The sequence below is a fragment of the Eleutherodactylus coqui genome, chromosome 5 (assembly GCF_035609145.1).
Source record: "Eleutherodactylus coqui strain aEleCoq1 chromosome 5, aEleCoq1.hap1, whole genome shotgun sequence".
Classification (NCBI taxonomy): Eukaryota; Metazoa; Chordata; class Amphibia; order Anura; family Eleutherodactylidae; genus Eleutherodactylus; species Eleutherodactylus coqui.
The window spans coordinates 225,331,263-225,353,329 of NC_089841.1; the positions used below are offsets into that span (position 1 = coordinate 225,331,263).

The 22,067-nt window shown below is 42.2% G+C and overlaps 1 protein-coding gene across 1 annotated transcript in view; it reads right to left on the minus strand.

The window, feature by feature from the left end:
- TTC39B (tetratricopeptide repeat domain 39B) overlaps positions 1–22,067 on the minus strand; it is an 83,100-nt gene that overhangs the window by 12,616 nt on the left and 48,417 nt on the right. The window contains exons 4-14 of the mRNA XM_066604282.1: positions 18,992–19,123; positions 18,265–18,341; positions 16,659–16,726; positions 13,343–13,407; positions 13,094–13,199; positions 10,483–10,548; positions 8,359–8,467; positions 3,634–3,701; positions 3,488–3,547; positions 2,832–2,993; positions 974–1,065 (exon numbers count right to left, since the gene is read on the minus strand). Of these exons, the coding sequence (XP_066460379.1) occupies positions 974–1,065; positions 2,832–2,993; positions 3,488–3,547; positions 3,634–3,701; positions 8,359–8,467; positions 10,483–10,548; positions 13,094–13,199; positions 13,343–13,407; positions 16,659–16,726; positions 18,265–18,341; positions 18,992–19,123 (1,005 nt within the window). The remainder of the gene's footprint in view (positions 1–973; positions 1,066–2,831; positions 2,994–3,487; positions 3,548–3,633; positions 3,702–8,358; positions 8,468–10,482; positions 10,549–13,093; positions 13,200–13,342; positions 13,408–16,658; positions 16,727–18,264; positions 18,342–18,991; positions 19,124–22,067) is intronic.

Below are 22,067 nucleotides of genomic sequence, written 5' to 3' on the forward strand. Positions count from 1 at the left end.
CAGTTAATACCAACAGTCTGCTAATCTCGGAAGATTGGACGGTTTCAGTTTAAGAAAAAAAAATCTTTATAAGAAACAAATAGCTCATCCCTGCAGGTCGGGCTTCAGAAAGCAAAAATCCATCAGCTGTGGGGGGAGCTGTGGCCACCCATGCATTTACCAACTGCAAGAAAGTGAGAACTATATGCTAGTCACTTAAGTGAAAGGTCGATGGTGAAGAAAGAGGGAGAGACAGACTTCTATGGGCTACAGCTGTAACCTGATCTATCGAGTAGGAATCTTATCGGTACATGCAGACAGTGGTCAGAACGGGAGGGTGGAAGAGGAAGTAGCGGCTCAGAAGTGTTTAAAAGAAGCATTTCCCTTCAAGATATCTAGCAAAGTTTGCACTACTCATTTATGAAAAAAGTTTAGGCACTCTTTAACTTAAAGGGGTTGTCCCGCGCCGAAACGTATTTTTTTTTCTTCAATAGCCCCCCCGTTCGGCGCGAGACAAACCCAATGCAGGGATAAAAAAAAACAAAAAAAAACGGGTAGTACATACCCGAATCCCCGCGCTCCGGTGACTTCTTACTTACCTTGTGAAGATGGCCGCCGGGATCTTCACCCTCGGTGGACCGCAGGTCTTCTGTGCGGTCCATTGCCGATTCCAGCCTCCTGATTGGCTGGAATCGGCACACGTGACGGGGCGGAGCTACGAGGAGCCGCTCTCCGGCACGAGCGGCCCCATTCAGAAGGGAGAAGACCGGACTGCGCAAGCACGTCTAATCGGGCGATTAGACGCTGAAGATTAGACGGCACCATGGAGACAGGGACGCTAGCAACGGAACAGGCAAGTGAATAACTTCTGTATGGCTCATAATTAATGCACAATGTACATTACAAAGTGCATTAATATGGCCATACAGAAGTGTATAACCCCACTTTGTTTCGCGGGACAACCCCTTTTAAGAAATTTGAGACCCCGTCTCACCTGAACAAGGCCACTATATCTTCTCCAGTGGACCTCACAGCCTCCTCTGGAAGCATGCTCAAGATTGCAGCTTTTTGAAATACATAGGTTGCCTAAAATCATAATGGAGACAGACATTAATAGAATTTCATTTTATGAACTTATGAGACAACATAGAAGGTAATGTTACTGTAGAACACTACTGTGAATCATAGGTCCTGTAGGCAGGGTTCTTTCTCCCTCTGTCCCAGTTTGGCACTCATTTAGTTCATGTTTATTATACTTGTTTTTGTTATTATGTACAGAACTGTAGAATTAAGGGTATACTGTTAATATATTGATACCAAAACATAGATCACTGCCTGCCTTTTTCATTAACAGTATGGATTGTGTCAACCTTTTGTTATAGCAGGACAGAGTGAATGCTGCATTTTGTGTACTTGGTCATGTTATTAGCATGCACTTCAGAAAATGTTAAGAACTGGTCATTGTGCCTCTAATGACCTGTTACTCACAACTGCATACCAAATGAGCTCCCTATAGAGTATATATGGAGTTCCCATAAAAGCCAAGCATGACTACTGTTAGCCAAATTGTGTTTAAGCAGACAGTCACATCTTTAGGATAGAAAACAATTCATTTTCAGAGTGAATAAAAGGTATCGCCTAGGTCTTTAAAGGCCCGAATGTCCAAACAAAGTTCTACCTTTTAGACTGTTACATTGTACGGGTGAATAATTTTTTGCTTAAAAAAAAAAAAATCTATCTATATATAAAAACTTATGCCAAATGTCATTTTTGTTTTATGTGAAAGACTGAAGGGGATGCAAATTGTTTTATTTTTCTTTGCTGCTAGTAATGTAATTAGATGAGCCACAAAATACCCCCTGAGTTCTTCCAGTTACGTTGTAAAACTTCATAAAAAAAAAAAAAAAAAAAAAAAAGGGACATTGTGAATGCCCCCTAAGGTCTTGTAAGACGTGGCATAGGTATTAGGGCTGTTTCAGGCGAACGTATATCGGCCGGGTCTGTCTGCAGGGGGAGGAGGCTGGAGCTCTGAGCTCCTGCCCCCTCTGCTTCCTCTCCACCCCCTCTGCACTATTTGCAATAAAAGGAGGCGGGGCGGGGCTAAGATTTTGGGAATTAGCTCCGCCCTGTCCAGCCTCCCCTCATTGAAAATAGTGCAGAGGGGCGGAGAGTGGGTGGAGAGGATGCAGAGAGGGGGCAGGAGCTCAGAGCACTGCCCTGGCTCTTTCAGCCTCCTCCCCCTGCAGACAGACGCCGTATATCGGCCGGCATAAATACCCGGCCAATATACGGTCATCTGAAACAGCCCTTAAATATATGCAAAAAGAAGTATTAAAAAAAAAAAAAAAAGTTGTGAAAATACCCATACCAACATAAACATCACCATGGCCACTGTGTCGTCTGAGACCATACAAATTGTGTCAAAACATGATAATCACAATGGAGAACTCATTCCTGTATTCACTTTATTGCTAATGCACATTATTTTTAAAAATAGAGAACTAGAAATTATTTTTTTTCACTTTTTGTATGTTACGGGGTCTTCCACACGGACCTATTTTTCATCAGTATTTTATGAGCCAAAACCAAGAGTAGAGCTTACAGAGAGAAAAGTAGAATGGAAAGACTTAAATTTCTTCCATATTCTGGACCCGCTCCTGGTTTTGGCTCACAAAAGAAAATAAAAAGGGATTTGAAAAACTAATGCAAGCATGGGTGAAGTCCAGCACCAGAAAAAAAGGCCATAAAATATCAACATGCATAACAAAAAACAAACAAAAAAAACTTTATAACCATGTCGCTGAAAGGGTTACATAATAAAACAGTTTAAATACTAAGAGGAGGTTAAGCACCTTTGACCACTTGCTTTCCTTGCATAGCAGGTCGGCATAATGGTAGGCTTTTAGCCAATCCTGTTGAAAGGAATGACTCCACATCAGCTCCCAGTAACACAGGTGATGAATCTGTTTCCATTCCTGCTGGGCAACAATGCATTGCCTGAAGGTATCTTGTGCCTGCGCAATGAATCAGAGAGCAAGTTATACATAGAAAAATATCGTTTTTACACCTGACATTTAACATTAGCCTAGAGTAGAGCAAGACGAAGTCTTCCAAAATGAAAGGCCCAGCTGGAATGTTACAGGGTGTGCTGCTCAGCAGTCCACACAGTGCCTGGTGGTTCTAAGTAGGAACCAGCAGAACAGGCTAGAACATCCATCCACAACCTGCTTTCAAAAGGGACTGCTATTACATCTAAATGTAAATTGTAATAAGGCATTCAAATGGAGAACCAACATTCAATCATTATATCCACTTGATGTGTTGAGTTTATAAGCTGTCGCTGTACCTTGCCTGTGGTCATCTCCGAATCGAGAAAAATTTGGTATCTCTTGCAAAAAAAAAAAACCCACACAACTTCTTCACATTCCCTTAAAAAAAAAAAAAAAAAAAAAAAAAAAAAGATAACCACCCCGGAAATTGACAAAACAAAAAAAATACAAAAACTTACCTGTTCAAAGTTGCCTTTAAGTACATCTATCCGGGCAGCATAAAAGAGAATTATAGAGCCCTGAGAATAGAGGAGTATTTCAATTAGACAGTTGTTTGGGTAATTTATATTAGGTATTCTCGCAGGTTTAGCTCATTGTTACGTACATTTGGGAATTTCTGGAGGTAGGGTTCAATGAGCACATCTGCTTCTTCAAGATTACCTTCTCCGGTACCTAAAAAAAGTTGTAGATTTAGGATTAACTATAAAACATTTCAAAAGATCATCTCAGTATTGTTTACTAATAAGAACTAGAATTGACTTAGTAGACAGAAGGCTTTTCCAGGTAAAAGCAATTGATGACCTATTCTCAGGATAGGTCATCAATAGTTGATCACCGGGGACCCGCTGCATGGGATCCCTGGTAATCACACGATTGCCAGGCTGGCTGACAGTGCAGCAGGCTGGATGTGTGCCGTAGTAGACAGCACTGAAAGTGCCCTAGCTGGCTTTACGGCCATTGAAATAAATGGAAGCTGGAACTGCTATTACACTTTCGCACTTGATCACGATGTCAGAGGTGGAAGTGTCAGAAGTGTAGTAGCTCCACCTCGCCATACTGTGCACATCTCCAGCCCCTTTACCTTCTGTATCACCCCATTACTTGTAGTATGTAAGCTCGTTGCAGCAGGACCCGCACCCCTATTGTTTCCATCAACTGATTACTATATGTAACCGTGGTTCTGTAATGTTTGTATTTTGTCTTTCTGTATTCCCCCCTGTCTATGTAAGCGCTGCGGAATATGTTGGCGCTATACAAATAAAGATTATTATTATTATTATTATTAGTAGCTGGCTTCAGCTCCCATTCATTTCCACTCTCCACCTAGCCATACTGTGCACATCTCCAGCCCCTTTACCCTCTGTATCACCCCATTATCTGTAGTATGTAAGCTCGTTGGAGCAGGACCCTCACCCCTATTGTTTCCATCAACTGATTACTATATGTAACCGTGGTTCTGTAATGTTTGTATTTTGTCTTTCTGTATTCCCCCCTGTCTATGTAAGCGCTGCGGAATATGTTGGCGCTATACAAATAAAGATTATTATTATTAGTAGTAGTAGTAGCTGGCTTCAGCTCCCATTCATTTCCATGGGAGTGAAGACAGCCAAACTACTTCTGGTGCCATGTACTATTGTGTGATTGTTCATGTACTAAGGGCAGCGTCAAATCACAGCGTCACAGAAGATTTTAAGAGTATAAGCTTATAGCCATGTTTGAGACCCTCAAGAATAGAATGAACCTCAGCCTGGGAATTTTGGATAAGTGGATAATATGAAAGGTCTGAAGGAGGTCAAGATGGTGTTGTCTTCCCAATCATTGTTTGTTTTTTCATAAAAATTCAGAAATTGATTGTAAGAATGCTGCTATCCAATAGGTGTTGCTGCAGAGGTAGTGTTTCCATCACCTATGTGCAGCTTGTAAAGTAGAGATACAGACATTAAACGGTCACATTCCTCAGCTCAGTGGACTGATTAAAGGGGTTGTCCCACGCTGAAACGGCTTTTTTTTTTTTTTCAATAGGCCCCCCGTTCGGCGCGAGACAAACACAAGGGATGGGTTAAAAAAAAAAAAAAAAAAAAAAAGTTTAGTACTTACCCGAATCCCCGCTCTGCGGCGACTTCTTACTTACCTTACCAAGATGGCCGCCGGGATCTGCACCCACGATGCACTGCGGGTCTTCTCCCATGGTGCACCGTGGGCTCTGTGCGGTCCATTGCCGATTCCAGCCTCCTGATTGGCTGGAATCGGCACACGTGACGGGGTGGAGCTACGCGATGACGCGTAGAAGGGGGCGGAGCCAGATTGCCGCTTGTGCCGAGACCCAAGAGAAGGGAGAAGACCCTTCTGCGCAAGCGCGTCTAATCAGGAGATTAGACGGCACCATGGAGACGAGGACGCCAGCAACAGAGCAGGTAAGTGAATAACTTCTGTATGGCTCATAATTAATGCACGATGTATATTACAAAGTGCATTAATATGGCCATACAGAAGTGCTGAACCCCACTCGCTTTCTCGGGACAACCCCTTTAAGTATTTATCTCTTATCTCAGATTGTCTGGTCTTATTTTAAGTCCCATTTTTCTTGTGAACATTTAGATCATGAGGGGTGTTCCCACTCCCCTCTGCATTTGTATGCTATATTTGTGTCCCATCCAAACCTGCTTTTTGAGCCTGATGAAGGGTCAATAAGGGGAACCTGAAAGCTAGCTGCAACATCATATATTTTTGTTAGCCATTAAAAGTTTTCATATCTACAAGATTACCTGGTTTCTCTTACTGAGAACAATCACACTTTACTGGCTAACACGATACAAAACCTTTTTTTTTCCTCATGTACTATGAAGAATGTTTAGACCACTGCACTGAGACAGCTGGGCGATCAGATGACCACCGGAGATCCTATGCGGCAGGTTCCCACTACTGAACCTGGAGAGGAGATGTCATCAATAGTTTGCCTGGTAAACCCCTTTTAAATTAAAAGGCATTGTCTTGTCACAGAAAATTTATTTTTTCATTTATTTTTATTCTTGCAGTCCAAGGACCATAATTTTTTTTTCTTGTCAACAACCAAATGAGGGCTTTTTTTGCAGGATGAGTTGTATTTACTAGCACCTTGTAATGTACCATATAAATGTATTGCAGAACTCTTGAGTGGGGGGCGAAAATTAAATAAAGTAGCACAATTGCCTTTTTTTTTTTTACAAAATTTCTATTGCAGTGCAAATGATATATTTAGTCGTTTTTTGTTTTTTTTTAGGAGTCGGTATGGTCACAGCAATACCAAGGTTATATAATTTTTGTTTTCTCTTATTGCTATTAAAGAGCAAAGAGGACTTTAAAAAAATGCTTTTTGTCACCATATTCTGACAATAAGCATTGGTACTTTTCAATGGTAGCCTATTAAGCCTTGCCACAGGCATGGCTTAACAGCAGACTGGAACACATGGCAGTCTGGGGAGCCTTCACTATGCCAAGAGCTTCCATGGCAACCCCTTTGTGCCCCACAAGGGGGCAATGGAAGGGGGCCTGGCTAATGATGCTCAGCATTGACTGCAGTATATAACGCCCCGCTAGCCTGTACGATTATTGTTCTGAAAATCATTAAAACGAATGAAAAATTGTTCCGTTTAAACATGGGCAAATGACCGAACAATAAGTGAGAATGGTGAAACCGCAACGGCTCGTGCATTTATCGTGCAGGGTTTCGCATAGAAATGTTAGACACTAAATAATAAGTGTCCGAGGATGGCACAATTCTCCACGAGCATCGTGCGGTCAAAATGGGCTGCCCAAGCGCGAATGAGCTGTTGATATCACTAGCTGGCTCGGGCAAATGAGAATTGTGAGATTCTCAGCCCGTGTAAAAGAGCCGTACGTATTAAAGCTAGATCCACTCATGGCCATTTACAATGTAGCCATTGCCAGCGGGTGTCAGAGGTTTCACAATATCAGCACCCGCTGAGTATGGAGCCTTCTCCATTACAACCCTTCACCCCCCATGGCGACCAATGACATACGTGCATGTTGTTGGTTGTTAAGGGGTTAACACAAAAGGTTCAGTACAGGAGTCATGAGTTTTCCGTAACAGGGGATAGGGGCATTACAGTTGCCTGCTGCTAAATTGCCTGCCTTTTCCAGAGCCACTACTTACTAGCAGCCTTGCATTCTGGATCATAGAGGTGGCACACATCTATGGTATATGATGCTAATTACGTTTTTTTAAAAAGGTCCTAACATTAGCAATTTTTTTTTTAAGTACATAGGCAGCCAGGACACTGGTTGGTTATATAATGGGACAAAAATATAATAACCGTATTCTATTATACTACTGCTCATTAATTTCAATACACCACCCAAAATTGTCAATATTTTTGGAAATAAAAGGTTACTAGAGTTTGTGATGAATACGGATTTATTTAGGGAAGCAAATTTCTCTATTAACAAAGTACACCCCTAGCAGTGATCAGTGTATTTACAAAAATCAAGGCTGAAGTCATGTGTAAACATGTGTACGAGTACAAAGCATGTTTATTTGCCTTTTATGTGGCACATGTCAAGTCAGCAACACACCTTTCTACAAACGAATAGCAACATGAGGGCTGAGAGACAAGTACAAAGTTTAACAGTGACATACATAAGGAAAATAAGGGAGATGGAATAATACATCCACAGCGCCACCTATTGAAAGGCAGCATTCCTTCAAGCCAAAGTCAGACTCTTTATACAAGCCTTGTAACAATGACTGGGAATGAAAAGCAAAGCCAGACTATGTACAGACAGCTGTTTCCGGGTATTTGCCCTTCATCAGTCTAAGGCAGGAATCTGGCTTTGCTAGTGAGAGGCCTGGGATGGGAAGGGGGGTGGGGGGTGGGGGAGAACACCTAGACTGTTAGTGAGGAGACTCAAAAGGCCCTTCATGCTCCTCTGGGTAATATGCAAATAAGGGAGATGGAATAATACCTAGACAGTGCCACCTATTGGAAGGCAGCATTCCTTCAAGCCAAAGTCAGACTCTTTATACAAGCCTTGTAACAATGGCTTTTGAGTTCCTCACTTACCATCTAAAAGTGTTTATTAATAAAGTGTTTGGGCGGTGGGGGGCAGGAATGAACAGCAAGCTACATACTAAGCCATGGCAATGGAGGTTTTATTTATGCCAAAGGGGATGGCATTTTATGCATTAATTCAAAAAGCCGCCACAGCTTTATTTTCACTAATAGTTCTAGATTTCTTGTAGATGTAATTAAAATGCAAATCTTCCCTTATGCATAGCCTTTAATAAAGTAGTGTTGGGCAATATTTGGGCACATACACTGGGAAAGCTTACCAAGTATCAATGAGACATATGTATGATAGAAGAGCAGTGTGAGGACGCACAGGATGGCTCTTAGACTGCTCCCCGAAGCGCCTTCTCTCAGCTGTAAGAGGCCCAGATTCTGTGAAAACAGAATGAAATCCTTATCACAGGCGTTTGTTACCATGCAGAAATGTTCTGTACGGCTTGTGGCAATTAAGATGCTTCACATGTACACTAGCTGTGCAGAAATCCGATTATCTGATGGACTAGACTCAGACCCATCCAGAATCTGTCTGTAGGTTTGTGATTGTCACATACAATATGCAAAATATAACGTTAATAAGGGCTATAAATTTATATTAAATAAAATCACAACATATTCGCTATTCAGCTTAACGTCATTAAAAAGGACTATTCCAGTAACAGTAAGGCCGGCTTCACGCGGGCGAGAAAGTCTCACAAAAATATGAACCCCATTCTTTTGAATGGGGTAATTACATACGAGCGATGTTTTAGCGGCAAACAAATAGCATTACGTCCCATCTTTGGGCGTGCCCCCACATCGCATCTCCCGTGGTTTTCAATGGGGCTAGCGATGCGAGGTCTCCCCATTGAAAACAATGGGAGAAACTCTGTGAACTTTCGCCACTCACTCACTACTTTCCCAAAATAATGCGGGGCAGTTTTGACATAAAATCGCATGTTGGCGAGTGCGATATCGGGCCCGGGATTCACAGCCAGATATTACACTTGCCAATGTGAAATTAGCCTAAGTTGATTACTACCCATCTTCAGGATGGGGATAACTAGCTAATTGATGGGACTCAGACCACTGGAATCGCCATCAATCTGCGGAACAGGGGTCTTGAGCTCCCTGAAGCAAACCAAATGAATGGAGCGGCAGTATGCAAACTAGGTCGCCTCTACATTTTGTTTCAATGATAGCGCGGAAAATAGCCGAGATCAAGTGCTCGGCAATCTCCGATGGTCTCACTGAAATGAATGGAGCGGTGACTGAGCATACACGCTGCCGCTACATTCATTCTGCCAGTCTCTCGGGGAACTCTGGATTGACGTTCTGATGATCAGTGGGGGTCCCAGTTGTCAAACGCCCACCGATCAGCTAGCTAGTTATCCACTATTCTGCAGATAGAGGATAAAGGGATATTCCAGTAACATTAAGTTAAGGATGAAGTAATAATGAAGAAGTCTATACTTAAAAAAAAAAAAAAAAATTCCCTGTAATTACACTTTGCAGTAACAAACTAAATTAATGAGAAAGCAAACTTTGCACAGTTGAGTGCTATAAGCAAAACAAAATTGTGAGTAGCATTAAACTTTGGTTCTGTGATAAATTTTCACCTATTAGTTTTTTTTTTAATTTATTTAATTAACTTGATAGTGGTCAAAGCTCCAAATTTCTAATAAAAAGGCTCCAAAAGGAGGCAGTTTGTGTACTGGCTCTGGCTGGTCATGTGATGCATCCTGGCAAACAGGAAGAGGAAGCAGTGAGAAAATGTAAGTCAAGAAGGTGTCTGATAAGTGTCAGGGAGGCAGCAGCACTGCATGGAAGGGACTGCAATATACATAGGAGATGTCAGATAGGATGTCAGAGAGATGGGTGCAAAGACGAGAAAAGGTTTTCAAAAGACTGACCCTTTAAGGAATTAAGCAGTACGGAAATTTAAACCTACTTGGATTGAAAGAAACAAAAAATGGTATTCCTGGTCGGATATTCGGTTCAAGTGTTGATCTCAGAGGAAAGAACAGTACGAGTACTGCTCATACAAGGTTCCATCCATGTACATGCTACTCTATGTACATATCCCAACCTGCCTCAGACGCTCTGTGACAGGCCTTCAAAAAGGCCGCGATTTTTGAACACGTGTGAGAGTGGCCTAAATGTGGTTCTATAGGGCATTGTATGGCAGTATCTGGATAACCAGTACCTATCTACTTGTACATAAATACACAGTATTTAATATACTTTTGGGAAATCCTCTTCTTACCAGCTGTCCCATTTTCTACAAAGCCTCCCATGCTATACAATGTGACAACGTGGTAACTCATTAGCCTCTGTAGCTTTGTCCCCACACTCCTAGTCAAATCAGAACATAAAAAGATAATTAAAAGGTATATAAAAATTCCAATCACCCTGTTTCCGGAAAACCCAATGAATTCTAGCAACCTGAGAATCCTTGAAGGTAAGAGAGAAAGCATCTGAAAAAAAAAACAAAAAAGGCAAAATATAATCTAAGATCAACATTCAGAGCAGAGAACATAACATTTTATGCTGGAGGCCCTAATATTGTCCTATTTTCATATGATTTTAGCTTCCATGAGAATATGATAGAAATATTATTACAAGCTTATGTGGGGGATTAAAAAGGAATTGCATGCCCACAGATCCTGTAATATTATTTCATAACCAGATATGCAATGTTAACGAATGAGAGGTTATATAACCGCAGGATTTTTATTTTTTTTTAACCACTTTACTTCAGTCTCTGGGGGGCGACTTGCAGTTACGGCTAGGGGGTGCCTAAGAGAATCAGAGACGTACTAAATGGGCGTTTAGAAAGCTCTACTGCAAAAGCAGTCTCTAAAGAGACAGAAAAACAAATCTGTGGCTTTCACTTCAAAGTCTGACAAATCCCATAACCTATGGCTGGCCTCAGATCCGGCATTTGAGAGATTTATTAATGTGAAGTATTGTGAAGGCAAAAAAAAAAAAAAATTAGATCTGGAAATAAAAGAATCTGCAGTGCAAACATATTTCTGAATATTTAGAATAAAGAACGCGGACATTGGGCCCTTTGATCTCTGAACATTAAATGCTACGGACACCATAGGGGCTCTTTTTTCACTTTAATGCATGTATTTTAGGCTGACCATTTTTGCAATAGGGTTTATTTAAAACGTTTGCAGTTTGTCTTCTGCAGCTTCTACACATCACTGTATATAGACACTGCAGTCTAAGGCCTCATGTCCACGGGCAAAAGAAGAATTAAAATCTGCAGCGGATTTTAACTCTTCTCCTGCCCGCGGATCCGCACCCCATAGGGATGCATTGACCACCCGCGGGTAGATAAATACCCGCGGATGGTCAATAAAAGTGATTTTTTTTAAAAATGGAGCATGAAAAAATCCGGACCATGCTCCCTTTTCATGCGGGTCTCTCGCGGGGACGGCTCCCGCGGGCTTCTATTGAAGCCTATGGAAGCCGTCCGGATCCGCGGGAGACAAAAATCAGATTTTACTCACCGCTCCGGTTCTTCTCTTCGCCGCGGCGCCATCTTCTCTCAGTCGCGGCCGGATCATTTTGCTTCGGCCCGGCGCATGCGCGGGGCACGTCACCGACGTCATCCTGCGCATCCGCCGGGCCGAAGAAAGAAGATCCGGCCGTGACGCAGAGAAGATGACACCGCAGCGAAGGAAGTATCCGGAGCGGGTGGGAGGTGAGTTTATTCTGATTTATTCTTATTTTCAGCACTCATGTCCGCGGGGCAGATCGGACCCGCTACGGATTCTTCATGGAGAATCCGTAGCGGGCCTGATTTTCCCCGTGGACATGAGGCCTAAGGGCCCTTAGAAGGATTATGGATTGATCGTGCGAAACTGAACGCTAATCGTTCAGCTTAAACAGGGCCAACGATTGAATGCCGAATAAACTAGCAATATTTCAACGATAATTGGACTGTGTGAACAAGTTGTCATTCATCCAGAAAACTGCCTGTTTACAATGAATGGAGGAGGACAACCAGACGAGGAAGAGCGCGCGCCACCTCCATTCAGAGAGCGATTATAGCTTGTGTGAAAGCACAGGAACAATAATCTGTGCAACAGCCGTCGGGCTATTAAGCACCTGAGAAGCATCCAGTGTGAAAAGACCCCAAGTTGCAATTGGAGATCCATAAGAAAGGCTGGACTGATGGCGTAGTTTTCAGCCCTTATCCCTTTTCGGCACATTTTTATTAGCTTTATTATGGTCATAGATTAGCTGATAAGTGATGGAGAGAACAGATCGCAGCTAAGCCATCATTTTAGCTTCACTGACAGATCGCCAATTGGATAGGGGATAACTGCCTGATCGCATGGGGAGTGTTGGGACCTCCAGCGATTCCAAAAATGGCACTGATGAATGCCCCATGTGCTCCTATCACTTCTATGAGGCAGAGGGAGATATTCCAGTGCATCGATTCCCATCTCGATGAAGGGAGCTATGGTTAAGCATGTGCAACACTGCTCCAATCTCATGGGGCATTCAAGGGTGCCGTTACTGGGATCACTGGGGACCCCAGCAGTCAGACATTTATTCTCTTTGCTCTGTGGATAAGGAATAAATGTCTCTGGTGGTAAAACCCCTTTAACTAAACAGTGACACTACAGGAAAAGATTTGTCACAAGATGCCGGCTCGACTAGGCTGCACTCGTGTAAAATCCTAACTGCCATTTTCTATGATTACGTATGGCTGTATGAAAAACAATGCGCCCCTAGTTGACAAGAATGGTAATGCAAATTCATATGGTTTGCAAAAGTTGATTCATGAAAATGGATTGTGTTGTGGTGTATTCATTAAGATGAAGGCAGTGCTTGTCACACCAAAAACAGGATCATAGTCTAGTGCTACAAGGGTGTTTCAACATAATCTATCTAAACTTTGCAAGTTGGAAAACCAAAAGAAAAGGCCCAATTTGTAGAATATGATCAATAGGGACATTGCTACAAATAAACTATATTCTAAAAGGCTGTTAAAATGCTTACCAAATTAAAGGCACCTATGCCTAGTTTTACTCCGCCTTCAAATTGGTGTTGAGTGTCATTCGAGCACTTGTTTTTGGTCATTGATGCAAGAACTTGATGGCATTCTCTTAGGATAGAAATATCAAGGAATTTATTACCATTTAAATACTAGGAGAAAAAAAAAAAGTCAACAATACAAATTAATTTTCCTCTATTTCCTGTCCTTAAGTTCATTTTGTGAAAAAGAAGAAAAAAACAACACATCCTTACTTGTATATTTGGTAACTTGTCCTGATTTTGAGTCCGCCTTTGATAAAGTTGATCATGTTTTCATCCTGGAAGGATTCCATGTTCATGGAAAAAAGTTAAGGAAAAAAAAAAAAAGATTTTACCTTTAGCCAAACACTATGGGCACAATTTATTAGAACAGTGTGCTTAATGTCTTATACTAAGAGCATCTCAGGCGGTCTGTACGACTGAAAAGAAGTTTATGCCAACCGTGAGCTGGAATAGATTTCTGTTATAACTTATGCAAGGGTCTGGAGTAAATTATGCCCCAAGTCTGTAAGGTTAGGGCAGCCTTACAGATTCAGCGGTCTTACCCCACTCCCAACAAAAAGAAAAAGCCTGCATATGCGGGTTTAAAGTCACTAGATTTTCGCACAAGAAAGGCTTGCTCCAATTTTGCAACTTTGCTATGCAAATTTTGTTTGACATATAAGCTAGAGTTCCCGGTTTTTCCAAGTCTTACAGACCAGTATATGGTTTGGGTGACCCCACTACAGGTCCTTGACATTTATTAAGCCGCTAAGAAGTTGACTAGACTGATTGACCATGCGGCCACCTGAAGACGCAGAACAGAAGTCTAAATGGCATGGAGTTTTCTTAGCAACGGACACTGGTGAAATCCTTACCGATCAGACATTGGAGGCATAGCCTAGCAATGTATCACCAATATTGGCGTTGAGAGCCACGTTAATGACAATCATTACATAACATAAGGACACCTATGTAACATTGTAACCAAGATAAAACATCCAAGAGACATTTGTTAGCAGAGCACTGTATATTCAGGGGCCTTTTCTATTCACTGTATCTCAATATGCACTGGATATGCTTGAGCATTGGATACATGTTTTTTCATGTTTTTCCTTTTTTTGCTCAATAAAACCAATTAAAAACAAAAAACAAACATCCAATAGTATTTTCTTCTAATAGCCAAAATAAGGGTAAATACATGAACTGGAAGATTACAAGGACAGAATGTATTTATCCGAGTGGCCCTTTGCCACATGCCAGAGTCCATTTCTTCTTTCGATGCAGTGAAAATGTTACAAGTCAAATGCAAAAAAGAAACTCCGATTCAGTCAGCTGCACATAAGCCAGCAATAAACAGCAGCGGCAGGACGTGCTTCAGCGCTCACACATTACCATTTATAAATTCTTTATTTAAAAGCTTTCTTCCCCTTTTAAACAAGCTTTCCAGTGGGGAATAAACGGAGTAAACAGTTCAGTTTATAACGAATACAAATCGTGGGACAGAAGAGTGTGGGAAGGTGCGACCCTCCCGACATGGAGACTGCATTGCAGGAATAAATATATATATATATATATATATATATATATATATATATATATATATATATATATATATATATATATATATATATATATATATATATATATATATATATTTATTTTTTTTTATTTTTTTTTTTCATTCCTCCCTAAGGGCTGGGGCCCCGACAGGCACACACCCCCATAGCGGAGGCCAACACTATTGTTTAGACTGTTGTCTTTAGTTGGAGCCAATCAGTTTCTCAATATTGATCTTGCGTGTGTTGGAAACTAACCCAGAAGGCCAAGGTACAATACCAGGAGTCACATCTATTGTATAATGAAGCTGTAAGTTCTTCTATTCACGGAATCTCCTCCACTTTATAGATCCAATGAAGCAGCCCAGTATCATCAGTGCAGTTATCGAGGCAAGCATGGAAGAAGGCTCTATGATGACTTCAGTCACATGACCAGCACAGGTCCTTCACCATACAGTTAAAGGGAAGATTGCAGAAGAGGCAAGAGGATCCTATAGAGCTCTTCCTCCATCTGCAACACCACACACGGCTGAGGAAAGAGTGGAATGCCACCAATGTCAGGGGGTAAAATACTGCTGCCAGTGGGAGAGGGTGAGAAAGAGTGTAGAATGCCATTATTGCCACCAGTGGGGGAGGGGTAGGAGGAGAGTAAAATACTGCTGCTGCCACCAGTGGGGGAAGAGGTGGAATGGAGGGTGGGGGTAAAATGCTGTGACTGCTGCCACCACCAGTGGTGGGGTAGGAGGGAAGGTGGGGGTGTCACGTATGTGGTATTCTTTTGACATTTGAGGCAATACTTTGTGCTGCACTGTGGTATTTGGCATTATTGGGCAATATTTTGTGCCGCTCTGTGGTACTTGTTTGGTGCTGCTACAGCAATATTTTTCTGTTGCGCTGCAGTATTAGATACATTTAGGAGCTAGTAGTATGCGCGTTGCATAGGGACATTTATGCGGCTCTGCTGGAGGCAATATGGGTTCTACATGGTGGCATTGTGTGGTAGTGTTTGACACCACCATGGATTGACTAGTGAGATTTGGACAGAAGCCGTTTGAGAGGTTCTGATCTATGAGATTAAAGCAATGCCTAACAGCAGATGATACATACCATCCTCATTCCTGGGCTCCTATTCAGCTCCTAGAGTAACCACAGTCTCAAGCAAGCATATAGTGGGTGCAGTTAAGTATCTGTAAGTCCAAGTAGTGTCCCGGCCCGGCTTGTATGGGGGCGTCTCCCTCGAAAGCCGAATTTGGGGCAGGGGTGCCAACAGTCAAGAAAAAAAGAAAAACAAAAAAGCTCTTTTTTTCCAGCTATTCAATGTCTTTTCTCCTTCTGTATATGACAGAGCCGGGGCTAGAGGTGCTCCTGTGCCATGGTGACTGACAACAGTTGCTCCAGGAAGACTGGCAGTGCTCAGTGGAGCGTAGTGAGCGGCATAGGAAAGGAATCTGATGCCTAGAAGCAGAGCGTGAAGCTGGCCGTAGTGCACCGCTTTAAATGCCCTTATTAATTCTCACTTGCTCTAACAGCTCTCACTCGTCTGTCTTGATCCTGGGAACAGAGATCTGCCATGTTAGACCAAGTGCATGGGGAGATGTGGACTATACTAACTAGTGGTACGTGTCCATGAAAATTCGGATTTTCAGCACAGTTGTCCAGGAAATAAAAATTTGAGGAAGTTTTCAACCATGCATTGGTGAAAAGGATTGGGCATGCTGACTTTCAGCAATCTTGAACCTTTGTTCTCAAGGGAGGTAAGCCCCCTGGCAGCGGCTTATTACCCTCTCAACAATGAGAACATATGCACACTTGGCCATCCAAGTAGATTTGAAAGCCGCAATATTCCCATAGCATAGTCCTTTTCAATCATAATTAACTTGTTTAATGCGTTACTTGTGCACCACGGGACTAATATCTGAAAACAAACATTTCACAGACCCACAGTCCTCTAGATCCCCTTCTTAGAAACCCGTATAGGATTTACGCATTACCTGCACAAATGTTAAAGCAGCCTTCTGGAGGAGACACTCGGCATAGCAAATCTCAGCATGCATTTCCTCTGAGGAAAGACAAATTAGGGTCAAATGATGTGATGGACATGGGTTTTGGCATCTGCTACAACACAGTCGCTGATATTAGATTCAAGGCATAACCGTCTGAACTAATATAAAAGGGAATCACTCTATTGGGCTAAAAGTATCACTTGTAACAAATGTGGGATTTAGAACCTAGACATCATGGGAGAATATAATATAATATATATAATATCACTTCGCCCATGTCTAAGGGTTATAAATACCATTTAGTTATATTCCTCCACTTATAGGCCAGAACTGGCGAGATGCCACAGATGCACTTTATTTGCTGTTTTTCTTATATTTCCAGAATTTATACATTTAACATAAGATACCGGCCAGCAGTCCAAATAAATGCTTTTAGGCTGAGCTCACACAAAGTTTTTTGAATTGCGTATTACACACGCAGTGTACGGGTGTACGATATGTGGTAATTCGCGAGCAATCAAATACATTAACCTGCACAGTTTTGCTCACATTTGTGTGTATGCACCGATTACACAAGCGCCACCCCCCCCCCCCCCCCAAAAAAAAAATGCAGCGTGTTCTAATTTGCCACGTATTACATGCTTGTTCTCTTTGGGTCCCTAATAAACAGAGGACCCATCGTTCTATATGGGCGCATCATCACGCTGTTCATACGCAGTTACATTGCAAGGATAGCGCAAAACTTGGTTTAGGAAAAAGAAGATCCATGCATTAGCCGCTGGCCTGCTCTCATAGGCTTATTAGAAGCAGACGGTGAAGGAGGCTTCTGCATGGGAGCACAGTGCAGGAAATTGTATTGCAGAGTCCAGTACTGTGGGGATTACTATGTGGCAGACATACTGATATTAGGCTAGCACTATGGTCACTTGGGCTGGGTTCACTTTTGAGTCTCCATTCAGAGCCTCTTGTGCAGATTTGGCATTAAATCCCAGTTTAATTAGTGCAGCATGCTGTGCCAGAAAATGCTGGGATGGTAGGACGGAAGATATAATGGGGTCCTTCCGTTGCAGCTTATTTCGGCCATTGGACAAATATAGCATTCAGTTTTCCTGCTCCCAGGACGAAGCAGGAAAACAGTCTAGGTTTACATCACTGTTATGCATTCTAAGGCAAGAATGGTCACTGATGGCATCTTCTGAACCAGTATCTGAGTATGAAGTGTCATAGGACCTGAGGATAGGCCACTAACAGTAATTCAGCAGCAGTCCTCACTTGGGACCCCTGCCAATCAGCTGTTCCGCACATGAAAAGATCAGCCTACTGAGCAGGTTTCTGCAGGAAGCAGACAGCTCTGTTCCTGTTGCAGTGGCCTAGTTTGGTATCACAACCAAAGTTCTCATTTACTTTAATGGGAACTTTGCCTGTAATACCAAGCCTTACCACTGCAGGGGGAATGGAGCCATCTGCTTCTTGCAGAAATCAGCATAGTGCACAGGTGCCCTGTCCCTGTGAACAGTTTATTAGTGGGGATCTCAGGTGGCCTCCCCCTTGCATAACAATCTATGGTTTACAACAGTTCTTTTAACATTATTACCTTCAGACAATTGGTCTCCTGTCTGTTTGGAAACTAGATTAGACAAAGACTCCACCACTGAATTTCTCTTTCTGAACCTTTAAAAAGAAAACAATATTACTTTCACTGAAATGGGTTGAGAAAAAAAGTAAAGTTTCCAGAAACAGTGCCCCTCTTCTCCATGAGCCGTATCTGGTATTGCAGGTCATCTCTATCAAAAGTGAATGGGTCCGAACGGCAATTGTAAAGACAGCCGGCATGTGACAGTTTCTGGACAAAAAGCAGATCGTTTTGTAACCATAGAAAACTTTATGTAAAATTTTGCACATATGCAGAGGTTAGGCAGGACTGTCAATGACAAGGAGGAGGAGTTTTAGGCCCTTTGAAACTGCTCAATAAGTGATTCAGGCTGCTGCTATATACAGGCTGCTGCTATCTATTCCTTCGTCATGTGCAAACCTTGCATTTATTACAACATCCAACACTGAAAAGCCAAAACCCAGTAGAGTACAATACACGTAAATGGGTTTGCACAAATAGTCAGATTATTGTTCCATCCCATTTTCAGGGTACATCTTGGCTCTTAATTGCATTTGTGACTAACAGAAGTGGAAACATTCTCGAGCATTTAATATTTCATAACTTATGCAGGAAGTCTAAAAAAAAACAAAAAAAACAAAAAAAACAAAAAAAACAAAAAAAACAAAAAAAAAAAAACAATAGTTATGCTGAAGTAGAAAGTATATACCTCTGACATGTCTGTAAAGCTTCTTTCATTGTACCAATTCCCATCTGTATGTCCTGAGGCTCAAAGGTCATTGCAGCTTGCATAACCAAGATGGTGCTGTATCCAAGAGCATGATACATGCTATCTTTAGCCCTGTGGATGAAGACAACAGTTACATCAGTATCATTCATTTATATTAGCACACATCTTCCACAGTTCTGTACAGAGATAGTCCCCAATGTAAATGATGACCGTCTCATGGGGCTCAGCCTATTCACTTACCTATTCATTTTGGGAGTGGGGGAGAAAAAAACCTTACCGACTACCCAGAGGAATCCCTTGCAAAAACAGGGAGAACATACAAGCTTCATGCAGTTGCTGCCTTTTGTAATCTTTAAACCCAGGACCCCAGCACCGTAAAGCTCAAGTGCTAACCACCGAGCTAGCACGCTGCCCCTCATTAGTAATATGTATTACGGTTATTATACACATATACACACATGGAATTAACTGACAGATGATGCCCCGTTTAGATAGAACGATTCGTTCAAATGAGCGAGATTAAATGATAACCGTTCGAGTTTAAAAGCCGCCCCTTGACTGAACGATGAGCGAGAGTCGTCAGGTTCTCGTTCGTTGTAGAGTCCCAGCTGGCATATAATTCATCGCCGGCTCAGGCCTTTTCTCATGCAGTTTACACTCTGATTGTTTAGGGTTTCACATAGGATTGTTAAACACTGACCGATTAGTGAACGATCCTCAACGAGAATCATGCAGCTTAAACACGCTGCATGAGCGCAAATGAGCCGGTGATGACATCACAAGCTCGTCCGCTCGGGCAAACGAGATTCTTGGACAGTGTAAAAGGGCCTTAAGTGTTACTATCATTCTTGTCAAAGGGACATGTACTTCCAAAAATTCGGATCAGACAGTATAAGCTTGCCTGAGGACAGATGTCATCAACAAAGGCAGGGGCTACTTGCTGTCTATTTATTCATCCATACAATTCCAGGAGGAAGGAACAGAGGAATAGCAGAAAGCAGAAGACTGATAAATGACCACATATTGGTCTACAACTTTAAAGACAAAGATGTATGACCAAAATGGAATTTTTATTTATTTTTTGAAACATGCATCTACGCTGCTCAAAAAATAAAAAATTAAGGAACTCTTAAATCACATACTGGACCTCGAGTGAAAGATTCAAAGTAGAAAATCTTTACGGATATAAAACCGTTTTTTTTTTATTTAGAACAAAATGACGCATCAGTCAATGGAAGCCAAAATCAACAAATTGAGGGATGGATTCCAAATCATCTTGAAAACCAATCTGCATGGCCCCACATGCCTGCATGTACTACTGGCAACATCTGGGCATGCTTCTGACAAGTTGGTGGATGGTGTCCTATAGGGAGTCCACTTTAAAAGGCCTGGATCAGGTCACTAATGAGCACATGGACAGATCGTTGAGCTACTTGGTGGCATTAGATGCACAGATACAGAATATCCACAGGTTCTTAATTAGATTCAGATCTGGGAACAGGAGGACCAGTCAACGGCATCCATTCCTTTGTCGCCTGGGAACTACTTACACACTCTTGCAGGACAATGCCCGGCCTCATGACCAAAAAGGAGGAACCCAGGGCCCACTGTACCAGCTTAAGGTCTGACAATGGCTCTGTGGATTTCATCCTAGCACCGTTGGCTATTACTTGACGTTTTATGCGTGCCTACAAGCATAGGCCTTTCCGAACCATCGCCAAAGTAGTCATGCTGGAGGATGATGCAGGCAACATAACATTTACCACAGCATTTGCAGACTCATTCACGTCTATTACATGTTCTTATCTGTGACGAAAAGGAGATGCCAATGGTGGACCTGACAATTGTGGTGTTCTCTGGTGAAAGCCAATCGAGCTGCACAGTGCTGGGCTGTGAGCATACACCCCAGTAGGGCCACCCTCATGAAGTCTGCATGTTTCTGACCAGACTTCCAGAAACATACAGACTAGTAGTCTGTTGGAGATCACTTTGTAGAGCTCTGGCAGCGGTCCTCCCCGTACAAAAGAAGCAGATGCCAGTCCTGATGCCCTTCTACAGCCCAGTTCTTCTCATAGTACTGTATTCTGTATCTGCCACATGTTCTTCAGACTGTATTGGGAAACACAGCAAACCTTGATGGCACATATAGACGTATTATCATGGAGTCGCAGGACTACCACATCTTGCTACCAGTAGTAAAAAGGACACTAGCAAATGCAAAACTAGAGAAGAATCAGTCGAGAAGAATAAGGAGAGAGCAATGTCTATGGCCAACAAATGCAAACTCCCTTTTTGGGTGCGATTTACTATCTCCTCTCCTGTGTACCTGTTGTCATTTTCATATGCATTACAGAAGGTCAGACTGATTCACAATAGATTATGCTTCTTATCTGGGCAGATTGGTATCCCTGAAGTTTAAGTGATTTGGGACTATACTGTGATGCCTAAGTGTTCCCTTAATTTTTTGGAGCACTGTATTTGCATACACCTAGAGAAGTTGAAGCTGCAGTTATCCTGTTTGTTGCTTCTGTACTGCCTCTTCCATTTTTAAAAAGGGGCTTAGGTTGGGTCATCAATATCAGATTGGTGGGGTCCAATGCCCAGCATCCCCCCCCCCCCCCCCAGTTCTTTAGAGCCACTATACACTTGGCATAGTCAGCAATATCGTTCCGCATCACTGCACAATGTATGGAGCAGACCACACGTTGTAAATATACCCCAGAAAACCCTTTAAAGGGCTCTTTTACACAAGCCAATCATTCAGACTTCTGTGATCCTGCAAGAATCTAAAAGATTGTTTAGTGTAAATGCATGAACAGACTGAACGATGAATGATAATTCGTACGCTTCACATTCATCGTTCATTTCATGAATGCATACAAATTGGACAATGATCAGCCCAAGTAAACAGGCAGTTGTTAATCTATGAATCACAGCTTACTTACTGTGAATGGAGACGGGTGGGTACGCTGGAACAACCCCTGGCCCGCTCTGCCTCCATTTACAGAGCGATAATTGTTCCTGTGTGAAAGCACAGGAACGATCATTGGGATGA